Below are 15,685 nucleotides of genomic sequence, written 5' to 3'. Positions count from 1 at the left end.
GCTTTGCTCATCACTGGTATCCTTAGGACTTAACTCAGTACGTGCCACACCATACTAGATGGTTCCCTGTGACTGTTGTCGGATGATTAGATAAATGGATGGATGGATGAGTGGATGGGTGGATGGGTGGATGGATGGATGCATGGGTGGATGGGTGGATGGGTGGATGGATGGATGGATGCATGGGTGGATGGGTGGATGGGTGGATGGATGGATGCATGGGTGGATGGATGGATGCATGGGTGGGTGGATGGATGCATGGGTGGATGGATGGATGGATGGGTGGATGGGTGGATGGGTGGATGGATGGATGCATGGGTGGATGGGTGGATGGGTGGATGGATGGATGGATGCATGGGTGGATGGGTGGATGGGTGGATGGATGGATGCATGGGTGGATGGATGGATGCATGGGTGGGTGGATGGATGCATGGGTGGGTGGGTGGATGGATGGGTGGATGGATGGATGGATAAGTGAATAGGTGGATGGGTAGATGAAGTAGAGCTTAGATTTGAACCGAAGTCTGCTGATTGCAAAACCTGCGCTGTTAACCACGAAGCCACACTGCCTCTGGCTTTTTTTGATGTCCTCCACCTACCTGGGTTGGGATTTTTTTTCTTTAGCACCTTAATTAAGGTGTAATCTACATGGCATAAAATTCACGTATTGTAAGTGAATGGTTCAATGATGTTAGTAAATTTGTAGGGTTGTGCGTCCATCACAGTGCAGTTTTGGAGTATTTCCATCATCTAAACATGCCCTCATAATCTGTTTGCAGCCTAATCTCTGTTGCCACCTCCCAACCCCAGGCAGTGACTGTTCCACTTTCTGTCTCTATAAATTTGCCTCTTCTAGGCGTTTCATATTAACAGGAATCCTCCAATACGTCCTTTGCATCTGGCTTCTTTCACTTAGCGTATTTGTGAGATTCATCCATATCTGTAGCGCATATGAGTGTTTCCATCCTTTTTTACTGCCAAATGCTATTCCACTGTCTGGATATACCATGTCTTGCGTACCCATTGATCGGCTAGTGGACATCTGGCTTGTTTCCAGTTTGGAGCTGTGAGGAATAATGCCGCTGTGGACATTCACGTGCATGTCTTTATGTAGAGTCTGCTTTTCTCTTGAGTAGATGTCTAGGAACGGAGTTGCTGGGTCGTGTGATACACTTATGTATGATGGTTTAAGAAGCTGTCGGCGTGTTTTCCAGTGGCGCTGTACGGCAGCGCACAAGGGTCCCGTTTTCTCTGCATCCGTGGCGACTCTTGGAGAGACACCTGTCTTCTGGTTCCAGCCAGCCTCGCGGGTGTAGAGCAGTGTCTCGTCACGGTTTCAACCTGTGTTTCCCTGATGGCCCCTGACCTTGAGCTGCGTCGGGCTCTTACTCTGCAGCTGGCTGGGCTCCGACCTTTCCAGCCATGGGTTAGCAAACTCTTTCTTTAAAGGTCCAGACAGCGGATGTTTGGGGCTTTGTGGGCTACATTTGATTCTGTTGCGCATTCTGTCCTGTGGTTGGTTTTCCCCCCGTAACAACCCTTGAAAAAAACTGTGAGGCCATTCTTGGCTTTCTTACACAAAAACAAGCAGGGAGGCAGTCCCAAGGTTCCCGTCAAAGGAGTCCAGCAGCCCATCCGCTCCAGACACGGTTAAGAGGCCACCCGCCCCTTCTGGTGACATGGGCTCAGTGGAGGGACCGTACGGCAAAGCTGAGGGCCGGGCTCCCGGCAGTCAGGGGTTCCAGAGGCTTCCCCAACCCAGTCCCACCGCGATTCATCACCAGATGAGCTCAGCAGAGCTCCTGGGATGAAATGTGCTGACTTGTCACCCAAGGCAGAGTGACTAGGCCCCCACGGTCCTGGGCAGGCCTCCCTCTGCCCTGTGGCTGCCCCGTGCCAGGGCTCAGAGCCTCTTCCGGGAACCAGCCCCCTGCCCACACCCCGTGACCACGATGTCACAGCCGCACTGCCCACCTGCTGCTCCCACCAGCTCGCAGAGCCTTGGAGACGTGTTCTAGCCCTCATCCCAGACCATCAAGCGTTCCTGCCGCCTTCCTCACAGTGTCTCTTGGTGAATCCGCGCCTCCTCTCCACCACCTGCGCCGGCCCCGGCCCCGGCCCCGGCCCGTGCAATGGAAAGAGGGGAGACCTCTGGGGTCCACCAGAGCCGGTTTGTACTTGTGAATTGCCCCTTTCTAGCTGTGTGAACTTGGGCAAGTCATGTCACCTCCCGGCCCTGGTACTCTTGCGTGTGAACAGGAAACTAGAGCCTGGGGCAGAAGCTGCAGACGCCCTACCTCTTGGCATCGCTCTGCCCTGAAGGCTGCTCACTGTAAAGGCCGGTGACTCTGCCCCGGGGGCACGTCTTTTCCTGGCTGTGGGAGCATTTTGGCCTGGGCACAGGACAGCCACAAGTCCAGGAAGTTGGTGGGTAAACAGTGAAGCTTCCTTGCTCCTTGGGTGGGTCAAGTCTAGGGCGCCATCCGCACTGTCTCCCAGAGGCCCCCGCAGGACTCGACCTCGTCCCCACAGGGGTGGCGTTGCCTGTTGCCCGTTCCTAACACTTAATGATGCTCTGGTGGTGACTTACTGCCTTCTTCTCCCGGTCTCACTCTCACCCCTGCACTGATGTGTCCTCCATCACCTCCCCAGTAAATAAACCGTCTGCACTCGGGTCCTTGTCTGCGGTTCTGCTCCCAGGGCCTATGGCAGGTCCCCAGCTCCTGGGGTTACGGCGAGGGTGGAGCGAGATGACGCCCAGAAGAGCTCTTGCACAGTGCCTGGCGGGTCGTTAAACGTTAGCCCTTGTCAGCGCCTGGGAACTTCTGGTCTTGAACGCAGCCTCTGTGACCACTCTCCTTGGGACGCTTCTTAAGCAGGGGCTCGTGGGAAAGCTGCTGACCTCCGCAGCCTGTCACGGGGGCTGCGTCTGTGAGCCCGAGGCTGGGCGCGCCTGTGAAGGGGCTCGCTGGGGCAGGCGGCGCCCGATGGGCCCTCTCACCTGGGCCTCACTGTCTCGGCGACATGGTCCGAGTGTGGGTCCTGGGGACTTAGGGGCCGAACTCGCGGCCGCCCACCCCCACGGGCGAAGTTTAACTGAGGGCCAGCTGGAACAATGTTCACCAAAGGTTAATGATGGCTATTTCTAGGTTGTGGGATTTTCGAGACCTTTCTTCATTTATCCTCTTCTTTGTGCTTTTCAGCGTGGTTCACATTTCTTACAGTGAGCATGCCTCTTTTTTCACAAAAAGAATGAAGTCGTTATTTTTTCAAAAGTGAATAACTTGCAGCTGATTACAAGAGAGGGCGCTTAAAGTGCAGACCGTATTCCAATCTAGGATCTACTGTGGGAATACGCGGCTGTGCGTCCTTGTGGCTTTCTTTGGGGCTTAATATACGGTGAGTTTCTGTGACCATTTCATGGTCATTTAAAAATGAAGCAATTCTCTGGGCCCAGAGCAGAACCGCAGTGTCTAGGACTCAAAGGAGCATTCATCTTCGGGGATGGACCCGGTTCTTGCCTTGGGAAGTGTCTCTACCGCTTTAGACTTCGGGCACTCTTTGTGTTTGTATAGACCTGGTCATGCTCCCTGCCTCCCAACACCAGGCAGGTAACGGGGACTGAGGGTGTTTACGGTCCCAGGGGAGCCTCAAGAGGCTAGGTGCGCCTCATCGTGAAAGTCACGGGGTTCAGCAGATACTGCTTGTCACCGTCATCTCCATCAACAGCGTATTTATTATTCACTGAACACCCACCCCCAACAGAAGTTGCCCTGCGTTTCTTCTGGCCCTTATAGGATCTAAAATGATTGACAAGTAAATGTTTCTGCTCTTTCCCATTCCCCACTTGACGAAAACTGTGCTGTCTTCACGTCAAAAGCTTGGAGAGAGGGAGGGGAGGCGGTGGGGCCCGGCAGAGAGTGTGTGGAAGGAGAGAGAGAAGGAGGGAGAGGCAGACTACGGAGAGATTTACATAAGAAAGATCTGGGATGGCTACGGGGAAATAAACTTACTTAGGTGCGAGTTAACTAAGTGGGTGATGCTGGTGCCGCCGGGGTATGATTAGCAAATAAGAGGCTCCAGAACATCATGGAGTGTGGGAAAAACATGGGAGGAAAAAACGGGATGCTGTCTGTATCCCTGTGGGTTGTACGTTTCATTCCTTTGAAGTTTTTCAGAAGAGGCAGGTTGAGTATCGGAGTTCCCTTTGGGTTATGTGGTTGTGCTGTTCGGACTACGCTTTTGAGTGTAACTCGGTACAGAGAGGGGACCACCTGGGTCCAGGATTTATAAGCGTTCCACACTGGAAGAGGCCACACGGTATTTTCATGCATAATTTACAGAAGAGGAGGCTGAGGCTCTGTAGGTGAAATACTTCATGGGAAGCACCAGGCCTGTCCGATCCTGCAGTCGACCTCCTGTTCCACCACCACACCTCACTCAGCACAGAGAACTCCTCAGTTTGATGCAGAATTTGTCCCCCAAATGCTTCATTTTAGGCCTTGGCTTCCAAGACCCTTTGTAATTCCTAACTCAGAAACTAAGTGGTCAGGGAGACGCTGGTGGCCTACAAGCTTCTCTTTGAGCCTCGGGGCCAGTGGGGGACCCTCCCCTCCTCCTGCCCTCATTCAGACTTTGGTTCAGAGATTGTGACATGTCACCCAGCTGGCAGCTGGCTCAGTGACATTAAAATTAGGTTTTCCCCAAGGAGCAGAGCACTTAATGAAGTTTATCCAGTTAGAGAGATGCCCAGGCAAGCCGGGCGGCAGTGGGGCAGGCCGCTGCGGAGCCAGGGGAGCGCGGGCTGGGACCTCGGCCTCAGAGAGGGCTTCTGTTTCCATGATGTCAGAGGGCGGAACCAGCCCGGCCTCATACGGACGGAGCGGCTGGCCGCTGCCCCAGCCGCTCGCCAGCTTTGGATGCGGAGGTGAGAACGCACCCAGCTGAGGACCATTCTGGGCTCGGTCCCCACCTGGCTGGAGCTGAATTCCAGGCCCCGAGCCTGTCTTTCAGGTTTCTCAGTTGAGTACAGTCTCCAAGGGGACCTCTTAGGGTCAGGGTAAGCAGAAACAGTGCCTCCAACGTGTAAAGAAAGTGCCTTTGTGGACCCGGAATGCTTCCCCTCATATTGCATTTGAATAACGGGGGAACAAGTTTGGCAAAAGACTTAACCTGAAGGATAAATAGCTTCATCCTTTTTTTTCTTAAGTCATTGGAAAAGGAGTGGAAATTACTAGCGTTCAGGAGGCCTGGCTGTCTGCAAACGGAGCCTTCGACTTGGGGCAAGACTGTCCCTTCTTCGGGGGTCGGATTCTGATGGGGTGGGCAGGGGTCCAGGCGTGGGGCCTTTCACATCCAGTACATCGGATTCTTTGATCGTCTTGTATATTCCACCCCTGGCCTGTTAATAACGCGTGTGGGTCTCTTTTTCTCTCCCAACCAGAAAAAGATTTACAAATACAAGAAAGTCCTGAGTAACCCAAGCCGTTGGGAAGTCGTCTTGAAGGAGATCCGAACTCTGGTGGACATGGCCCTGACGTCCCCCCTGCAGGATGATTCCATCAACCAAGCCCCACTGGAAATCGTCTCGAAACTGCTCTCCGAGGTAACGCTTCCCCTTGGCTTGATTTCGCACTGTGCCATCCCGTTCCCCACCCGCGCGCCCCCCGCCACTTTGAAGTCGTCTTCCTTTACACCTGCTGAGCACCACCCCACCCCGTACCAAGCAGCAGAATCGAATTTGAGTCTGTGTTGTCTCCCCTTTGCGGGAGGAGGTGAGCGGTGTGGTGTCCCCCAGCGACACAAGGGAGTTGAGAAGGAGGTTTGCCCCTGGTGCTTCCAGCTGAGCCGTCAGGGGACGATGGTAGAGTGGTTGCCACCCAGCTGTGCCCCAAGACTGGATTCGAGGGAGGACATGGCAGGCGCTGCTCTTGGGCCCAAGCTGGGCTGGCGATGGTGATGATGGCCGCTGCTTTCAGAATTCTCTAGTTCGTTCCTGAGCGGGAACACGTCCGTGAAGCCCCCAGGCTGCCCCCTTCCTATACCCATGGCGTTGGCCCGCCTCCATCCCCCCCCACCCCCCACCCCGTCCCCCGCCAGCACTGGAGGTCCAGGCAAACATGGCTTTCCGCTCTGATCATCCCTCACAGCCCATAGCTATCCTTCAACTCACACAGGTTATTAAAGGTCGAGAGATTTCACAACAAAATAGGAATTTCCAGGTTCTCTTTAAAAACGATCAGAAAATCCGGCAGCAGTTTGCAGCTGGCTGCTTAGTGCCACCCACCTGAGCCATCGGCTTTGCCAGGCAGCCCCACGCTTTGAGTGTGTGCCATGTGCCAGGCGCTATTCTGCGCACTGGGATGAAGATGGTCCCCCTGCCCTCCCAGAGCTTACATTCTGACAGGAAAGACAGTGGGACATGAGGCTTTAATCCGTCAGTTAGGCTGCCCGATGGAGGGCGAGGGGTGCTCGGCAACATCTCTCTGTTTACTGTGTTCCAGTGCTATTTTAAGCACTTTACAGATATTAATACTTCTCTCATTTATTTGCCTGCCTGGCCCTCTAGGGATACTGGGGTTGATGACTCCTGGTTTCAGCTATGCGCGGCCAGCAGAGCTATCTCTCTGTCCCTCTCCCCAGGGAGCGGCCCCTGCTCCTCTGGCTGCCCCGGTCCCCTGGGTGGCTCCTCCCACCCCGCCTCGGACTCCGGCACAAGTTCCCTGCTACCTAGAACCTCCGCCTTCTCTGCAGACCCAGGCTGGTCACTGCCCGTTGGTCCAGGAAACTGGCCCAGGCCTTCCGTGTCTGCTGAATAGAGAGGGTCCCTCGCCCTGGGAGGAGGTGGGGGCGAGAGGTAGAAAGTGGGTGGCAAAGGAGCAGAGGACGTGTCTGTCCTCGGGTGGGAGACCAGCCTCGTCCCACGGAAGAGTAAAGACCCCGGTCTGAAACGAATCACGGTCAAGGTCTGGGATTTGAGGCCTGTGCTGTACGCCCGGCCTCGAGTCCAGGCTCCCCACCTGAGCGGGAGGGGCCGGTCGGCAGGCCCGGGGCTGGCTTCTCATCTGGAGAAGGGGAAGCAGCTCGCCCTCAGGAAGCACCACCCGCTACATGCCGGGCAGGCGCCAGATGCCACGCACACAGCATCCCATCTAATCCTCACGCTCCCCCTGAGAGACAGCCCTTGCTGTCTCCATTTCACAGACGGGAAAGCTGAGGCCCAGAGATACCGAGTGACCTGCCAAGAAAGCAGTGGGGTCGGAAGTTTCACCTTAAGGCTCTCTGGCTCTCACTGCAGAGCCGCATCGCCCACCCCATCAACCCCACCAGTCTCAGCCGCCGTCACACCAGCATTAAGTCAGGCTTGTCATCAGGACGATGGCGAAGGTGGCAGATGACACTGTGGCCGACCTCTGGTGGGATTTCTTGCCCGTCTCAGATATGTTTCATGTGACCACGTGCTCGTGGGCTTTGCATCACTTCTGAGGCTTTAGATCAAGGATCTCAAAAGTCAGCTGATCCCAAGCGCTAGGGTGGAGGGACAGAGGCATTTAAAGGAAAAAAAAGGAGGAAGCTTGGATTTGCTATGCACCAGCTGTGAGTCAGGCAAGGGGTCCGTGTTATCCCCAATTTACTGCTAAGAGCTGCTGTTTGCGAGGGACAGAGCTGGGACCGCAGCCCAGGCGGCATCCCCTCCAGTGAGGCTAACGCCTCTCCGAGTGATGCTGACGGTTTTTGAACACGTGCTCTGTGCCGATCACGGTGGCAGGCATTTACACCAGGCCTTTTACATTTCTCCCAGCGGCCGTGCAAGGTAAGTATTAAAACATACGGAAATGTAAGCGGAGGCTCCAAGGGGTTAAGTCAGTCTCCTGCCCAGGGTCACTTGGATGAGGGGTAGGCAGGACCCGGGCCCAGGTCTGCCCAACTGCAAAGCTAACGTGACATTACCTGAATTGGTAGAGGCTTTTTCGTGAGTGAGGGACCCAGCCACCTAGGACAGCAGGTAAGAGCAGGTGTGCAGAGTGAGAAAGACCTGGTTCTCCTCTCAGGAGCTCACTGGCCTTGCTTAAGGTACTAGATCTCTCAGTGCTGTTTTCATCTATGAGTTGGGGCTAAGATTAGCACCCGTTTCACAGAATTAGGGATTGGATGCTCTAATATGTATACAGTGCCTGGCACTGTGCGTGATATATAGGGACCAATTGATAACTGGTCACATTTCTGTTATCGTGGGCGATGGCTGTGAACTTGACCTTCAGCACCCTCAGCTAGATGTCTAGAGGGGATGCGTGGAAAGACAAACTCTCCCTCTTTCTTGCCCTTTTTTGTGTATGGACTGGATTCTCTTGTCTGTTCCCTTTACTTAAGTTGTTCCTGAGGCCTCCTCCTAAGAGGCTCCAGGCATCACCAAAGCGACCAGAAGGTGGGCAGGGTCCCAAGGGAGGGAGGGGGAGGACAGGCCTGTTAAAGCTGGCGTCCCCACCCTCCCAGGCCTTTGTTGGGTTGAGTGTGTGGAGTGGCCACTCGGTTCAGGATTCAAGTGTCCCCTCCAGGGCAGTGGCTGTTAGTGAGACCTCTCCACCCGGGGTCAGAAATGGCCTTAGTGGAGAGAAGTTTCCCTGCAGAGCGCCATGTGCCATCACCGGTGACTGGGACCAAAGAAACGGCACCTGTGGTTGCCAGAGGCTCTTCTTGGAAAGGTGCCTGGGTGTGGTGAGGGATGGCTGGTCCCTTCGGAGCTCCCACGGCAGCCTGAAAGATGGAACCGCCCCTCACATGGGCTGAGCTGTATATAGCTCAGTGGTTGGCGGTATAGGCTTTGGAACAGGACAGACAGGGGTCAGATCTCCAATCCACCACCTATTACCTGCGCTCCCGGGTGAGCCACTGGTCGCTCATCTGTCACTGGGATAATAGAACCTATCCCAAGAACAGGAGATGGGTGGGAGGAGTGTAGCAAAGCCCTGACAACAGTGCCTTAGGTGTAGTGAGTAGGAAAGACCAAAGCCAGGCTTTCATCTGGCCTCGACTGAAAAATGGCTGGTGTTTAATAATCTGTCATAAACGGGGTGCTCAAACCACACCAAAATCCACAAAAAGAAAAAGGTGTTAGAATCCAAAAAACATCCTCCCGCGTGTTCTGGATCCTAAGCACGTAAGTCAGGCAGTCTCCATGGGAACCTGGACGCTCGTGGCGCTCAGGCACCGACCCACCTTCATCCCTTGGGCAGCCAGCTTACTGGACAAAAGGAAATCCACAGCTCACTAGCTTTTCTCCCACTGTAGCTGGTGTAAACGCATCAGATAACAGGTACCCCTTAAACCTGTTCAGCCCGTGGGGCTCTTTCTAGAACCCGGGAACAGTCGATCTTGGGGTTTACTGCCCAACGAGGAGGTGCGTTGTGAACAGCAAACACGGCTGTTAGGAAATAAGAGTTGACACCAGTGAAAGCTTGTGTCCGCTGAGACATGGTCAGAGCAGAACACACCAGGACACTAGCAAAAAAGACAATAGTGGCTGTTTCTGAGTTTTTTTCACTGTCTCTTGCTTATTGCATATTCATCCCTTTCCTCATTTGCAACCTCATTCGCATCCTCATTTGCATACACAGGATGCTGGTCACAGGTACCAGTTGTGTAAGAAAATTCCAGATTTTGCGGGGGGGGGAGGGGGGGGAGGAAAAAAAACCTAGAAATTTAGCAAGTTTAATCCATTCCGCTTAATAATTTTGCAAGTTGATTGCTAGAATTTAAACATAGCTAGACCATCCTGGGCCAACTCATGGAACACTAGTGTTCCCTGGGAACCTAGTTTGGGAACCACTGAAATCTTCCATGTGCTGCTCCCCAAAGACTACCTGGCACAGAGTCAAGGCCCGAAAGTCTGTTTCTTTACATGTTTATTATGCAGCTGCCTTCGGGCTTCCAAGTGGCGTGCGTCACTATGACAAGGGCCAAAGCATGGGTTTAAGCCCAAAGAGTATCCGCATCTACGGAAGAAGAAACCGTCTCACTGAGAAGTGACTAGTCCAAGGTCACGTCACTCCAGTGGTGAAACAGGGACTTGGAACTCAGTTCTTCCTGCCCTGAAGCCGTCCTTCCCCCGCTTCCCACCCTGCCTTTGAGGGTCTTCTGATCTATTTAATTAAGAAAAAGTGACAGGTGCCCTCTGTCCGAGAGGCTGAAAGCATTTGAAACTGCATGGACCTTTGCGATGCAAATGTTCCATTTTATTTATTAATTTATTTTTAATTTTTATTGGAGTAGAGTTGATTTAAAATGCTGTGTTTCTGCTGTACAACAAAGCGAATCAGTTATACATGTACGTATATCCACTCGTTTTTAGATTCTTTTCCCATAGAGGCCATTACAGAGTATTGAGTTCCCGGTGCCACATAGTAGGTCCTTATCAGTTATCTCCTTTATATATAGTAGTGTGTATGTGTCAGTCCCAGTCTCCCAATTTCCATTTTATTAATCGTGTGTTTTGCTTTGTTTTCCTCCTGCTCTCTCCGCTCATCCTTCAGAACACAAACTTGACCACCCAAGAGCATGAAAACATCATTGTGGTAAGTCCCGGGCAGCCCCTCTCCCTCTGCCCACCTCCTGTGCCCACAAGCCTCCCCTGGTTTGAGTGAACTCTTGAAACGCCAGCATCATCCACCAGCACGGTGGCCTTGCTCAATTTTGTCTTTTCTGTCAGGCCAGACATGTCTCCCTCCTGCCTTTGCACATGTCAGAGCCCCAGTTGATTGGGGGGCTGTAATTATCAGTCTCCGAGGTTGGTAGCAAATGTGCCTTAATCGCCTCCTCCTTCCTGAGTCGGTCGCGGGGAGCGGAGGCCAGAGATGGCAGAGACCGTATAGTTTACTCTCAGCCGTAACCCTGTTAGCTGAAAGGTAAACTTTCTCTCTCTTGCCCCAGGACATGCTCCCAATTAATCCACACCTAGAACCCCGGATTGAATTCCCTCTGGTGTGCAAAGTGCGGTGGTAGTTAGTTTCTGGGACTTGACTTTGATGTGAGCATCTTTGGAGTAAAATATCTTCCTGGGTGATTTTAAACTATGAAATGTGGTTCTCCCAAGAGAGAAGAAAGAAAAGAAGTTGCACCTACTGGGTGCCAAGCACTGAGCTCTGTATTTGAATCCACAGGTAACTAAGATGGCCCCTGCTCCCAAGGAGCTCTTGGTCTATTAAATGAGATCGCTGCAAAAATAAGAGGCGTGTAACATAGAGTAGAGTGATAAACTCACCTGGGAGAGAAGCCAGAGAGCTTCCCAAAGGCAATGATGTCTGAGCCGGGTTTCGAAGGATCAATAAGAGTTTGCCAGATGGCAAAACAGGGGAAGGGCTTTCCAGAGAGAGAGAGAAAACAAAACATGCAGAGAAATTTTTTTTTTTTTTTTAACATTTATTTATTTATTTGGCTGCGCCGGGTCTTTAGTTGCAGCACATGGGATCTTTGTTGCCACGTGCGGGATCTTTAGTTGCAGCGTGTGGGATCTAGTTCCCTGACCAGGGATCGAACCTGGGCCCCCTGCATTGGGAGTGTGGAGTCTTAACCGCTGGACCGCCAGGGAAGTCCCATGCACAGAGATTTAAAGCAACATGGTATATTCTGGAAGCTTCAGCATTGCTGGAGCATAAAGCATAAGGAAGTAGGAAGCAGGAAGGCAGAACTTGAAATGGAAGTGAGGGGCAGAGCTTTGTGTGCCCGGGAAAGGACCTGGAACATTTACCTGCCCAAGAGGTCCTGCGGCTGCAACCTTTGACACAAGGGCCACATCCCAGACACCGTGCCCCTCTGAGCTGCTTTAGGGCTTTGGGAGCCCACCCACTTGGCCCTGGCCAGCCCGGCCTGGAGAATCACCCTCCGTGCTGCAGCTGGGTCCTGTGGGCACCAAAGGAGGTGAGCCTTAGGGCTTTTATCATGGAGAGTAAAGGCAGCAGCTTCTGTGGTGTCCCAACCGCAGTGTCTGGCGCATAGCAGCTGCTCAGTGGGTGTCTGCTAAGAATAAGAATATAGAGGTTTTTCCCATGCTCTGCTCTGACCACCCATTGCCTCCTCTTGCTAGAACAGGGGCAGCGTCAGCCTGGACCTCCCCAGTCACCCGCCACCACCTTTCTCTGGCACGTTATTAATTAATAAATCCACTTAACAAAACATTCGTTGACATGTGAGGACAAGTATGTGCCAGACGCTAGTCTCTGCTGCACAGACAGAGCTGCCATTGAGGGATTACCGTGTGCTGGCGGAACCTGACAGATAATCCAGAAATCACGTGGTCCGGGCTTGAGATTTGTTCAGGGTGTTAGGGGAGCACAGAGGGCAGGCACCTGACTTCCTCTCTCCGGGAGGGGACTGGGAGGGAGATGACGGAGGGCTTCAAGGAGGAGGTGAGCGAACTGAGTCTTAACAGGTGGACAGGATGCTCCTGGGAAAGGCAGTCCAGGCAGGGAGCCCAGCACGGGCAAAGGCAAAGAGGCTCTCGCTGGTGGAGAAGCAGGCAAGGACGTGGGTGCCGGGGAAGGAGTTGGCATCTTCCCCTCCTGGTTGGCAACACCTGTGGGTCCCACTGTGCACCTCAGCCCTGGAAGGAGGGTCAGGGCTTTGGACTTGGGAGGAGCCTGGGAAAGGAATTGTGATCTGAGAAATCCAGCCTGCATTTATTTAGCTAATTTGGCTGGGCTGACCCTTTAATGGGACTGGGCTGATCTCCCCTGCTCAGTGGGGATGCCTGAGAACAGGGAAGAATTTGATCTCAGGGTCTGACCCTCAGCCCCCCGTTTTACAGCCTTGCTTTCAGTGTTCTCTGTTACCGATGCTGTTATTATCGTGAAGGCTTGTGTAGCCTCCTTTCATTCCAGCCATTACATTTTCTGATTTGACCTGTTGACAATTAGTCTTCTCCCAGTGGGGCTTGGTTTTTTGTTTTGTTTTTTATGCACTTATTTTTCAAAAGTACTTTCACAAGTAATTTGAGTTGGTTTTATTCAACCCGTCAGTCAGGCATCAGCGCCGTGGGTAATTGTTAGCTGGGAAGAGCTGGCCTGTCACTGGACAAGCGTGGACCTGGAGTCCAGACCCCCGCAGCGTTCCCACGTGCTGGTGAAGAACGTGGGCTTACAGCTGAGTGTGGTTCAACTTCAGAGCCGAGTGCAGACCCTGGGCTCACCCCCTACCAGCTGTGACCTTGGGCGAGTAATGGAAGAGCTTTTCATTTCACTTAAAATATCTTTAAAATATTCTTTAAAGTACTTTTGTAAGGATTTCATGAGTATATTTTCATTGTTTAAAAAAAAAAAAAAAAAAAAAGATTTCACCCCATCCCAGCGGCCCCTTCAGAGGCGGCCCTGGAGGTTTTCATGGGGTGACAAACCCACAGAGACAGACACGGTTGTGTTTTTATTTTTTGCTTTTAACATTAAAGATGCGAAGCTTGACGTGTCGTCCTGGGTTCGATTTTTCACTTAACAACGTGTCTTTGAGGTTCTTTCAAGTCAAGGCATGCAAGCACGTGTCTAAGCCAGGGTTTCCCACCCTCGGCACTAGTGACATTTGGGCACGGATGATTGTTTGTGGTGGGGCCGTCCTGGGCATTGTAGCATGTTGAGCAGCACGCCTGGCCTCCACCCACTAGATGCCAGTAGCATTCCCCCTGTTGTGATGATCGCACTGTCCCCATACATGCTAATATCCCTTGGGAGGGGGGGCAGAGCTGACCCTGGTTGAGAACCACTGGTCTACGCCATACTCCATTCTTTCCACTGGCTCTAGGGTATTTTTATTTAACCAGATGGCCATTCAGATCATTTCCAGCTAACTTGACACTCTAAGCCTCAGTCTCCTCATCTATGAAATGTGTGTGATTAACAGTGCCTTTTCCTACAGGGCTGCTGGGAAAGTTAAATGGGCTAATACACCGAACATGCTTGGAAGAGGGCTAGGCTCATAGCAAGATGCCACAGAAACATAAAATCTTCTTATTAATCATACGCTCTAAAATGATCCTTACTCTGTGACTGGGGCAGGCCTTGTAACAACCTCCCTGACCCTCTGTCTCTTCATCTGTACACGTGGAAATCGCTACCGCTTGACCTCACAGAGTTGTCATGAGGATCAAATGAGATAATAGCTGTGGAAGCGCGGAGCCCACGCCTGACGCCCACTGTGGGCGCTTAATCTGTTCCCACTCCTTTATTCTTTGAGTCATCCCTGTGAAAGGGGTGGGCCCAGCTTGACTGAAGGGGCTGAAGCCAGCAGGATACACCCTGCACGTGATCCTTCCTCCCAGAGGTGGTCCCAGAGCTCAGTGTGGGGAGCAGAGCCGCGGGCCAGGCGGCGACTCGAGGGCTGGGGGAGGCCCTTGCCCTGCCCCGCTACCCCTGCTGTGGCCTGACCTCTCCCAGCGTTCACCAGCATGGGCCTGAGAGAGTCCCCACCTGACAGGCCGGGCGCTGAACCTCTGAAAATGAGCGTGCAGAGCCCGAACCGTGGGCCCGGCCTACTTTGGGGTGTTTCATCGTCGTTCATTGCCCCATTTCTCCTCCTATGGAGTTGTCACCAGGCGGGTTGCTTGTTTCCTGGTCGTGTGGAGAGCCCGGGCTGAGAAGTAGCATGGTGAATAATTCAGGCTCCTGGGTCACACACATGGCTTCCCATCCAGCCCCAGCACATTCTAACCATGCGACCTTGGGCAGCAGACTTCATCTCTCTGAGGAAAGAGCAAGACGCACACCCCGCTCCCAGCACACAGTGAAGATTAAGTGACATGACAGAGCCCAGAGCCCAGCACAGGCAGTGCCTGCAACAGCTATGGCTACTGTAGGTGTTGCTGTTGGTATATTATTATCATCAGTGTAGTGATTGGTCCACGTGGCTGCGGGGGATTGTGAGAGGGTGGTGGGCTCAGCCTTGCAGTCAGGTCGGAGCCCACCAACCCCCTTCCCACACCGTCGGGGAGAGCTGCCTGTGGTGATGGACATGCTCTCCTCTCTGTCTGCGCTGTGCATTGCAGTGGCCACTAGATTCATGGGGGCTGGTGAGCACTTGAAATGCGGTCAGTGCGACTGAGGAACTGCACATTTAATTTCATTTCCTTTAGAATCGTTTCTTGGGAATTCTGTGGCGGTCCAGTGGTTGAGACTCCGCGCTTCCACTGCAGGGGGCGCGGATTCAATCCCTGGTTGGGGAACTAAGATCCCGCAAGCCATGGAGGGTGGCCAAAAAAAAAAAAAAAGGAAAGAAAGAAATCATTTCTTCCGTGTCAGTTACAACGGGAGGAGTTACACGTGGCTAGTGGCTACCATGTTGGACCGCATAGCCCTAGGCGAGTAAGACCCTGGGGCCCGTCTCCACTTGTTGGTCAGCCTGACCGTTGCTGCTGTGAAGCAGAGCCTCAGCTTTGATGACTTCATCTTCCACATAATGGGGAAGATGGGCTGGTGGTCGTCCCCTACTGCCATCGAGCTACGTGTTCCTCCCCCTAACGGTCCTGAGACAGGCGGAAGCCCTCACCGAGGGGTACCCACCCACATCCAAAGGCCCTGCTTGCGGGAGCAGAGCCAGGAGACCCTCTGAAACCAAGCAGGCAGGGTCTGGGCTACGGGGCTCAGTGATGGGGAGACCCTGTCATCACAGAGCCTTCCTGAGGAGTCGGGCAAAATTGCCGCCGTGTCCA

At 53.2% G+C, this 15,685-nt stretch overlaps 1 protein-coding gene across 1 annotated transcript in view; it reads left to right on the top strand.

The window, feature by feature from the left end:
* CMIP (c-Maf inducing protein) overlaps window positions 1–15,685 on the top strand; it is a 234,870-nt gene that overhangs the window by 180,084 nt on the left and 39,101 nt on the right. The window contains exons 4-5 of the mRNA XM_068527631.1: window positions 5,444–5,605; window positions 10,530–10,571. Of these exons, the coding sequence (XP_068383732.1) occupies window positions 5,444–5,605; window positions 10,530–10,571 (204 nt within the window). The remainder of the gene's footprint in view (window positions 1–5,443; window positions 5,606–10,529; window positions 10,572–15,685) is intronic.

This window comes from Eschrichtius robustus, chromosome 19 (assembly GCF_028021215.1).
Source record: "Eschrichtius robustus isolate mEscRob2 chromosome 19, mEscRob2.pri, whole genome shotgun sequence".
Classification (NCBI taxonomy): domain Eukaryota; kingdom Metazoa; phylum Chordata; class Mammalia; order Artiodactyla; family Eschrichtiidae; genus Eschrichtius; species Eschrichtius robustus.
This window is presented reverse-complemented; position numbering and strand designations above follow the sequence as displayed.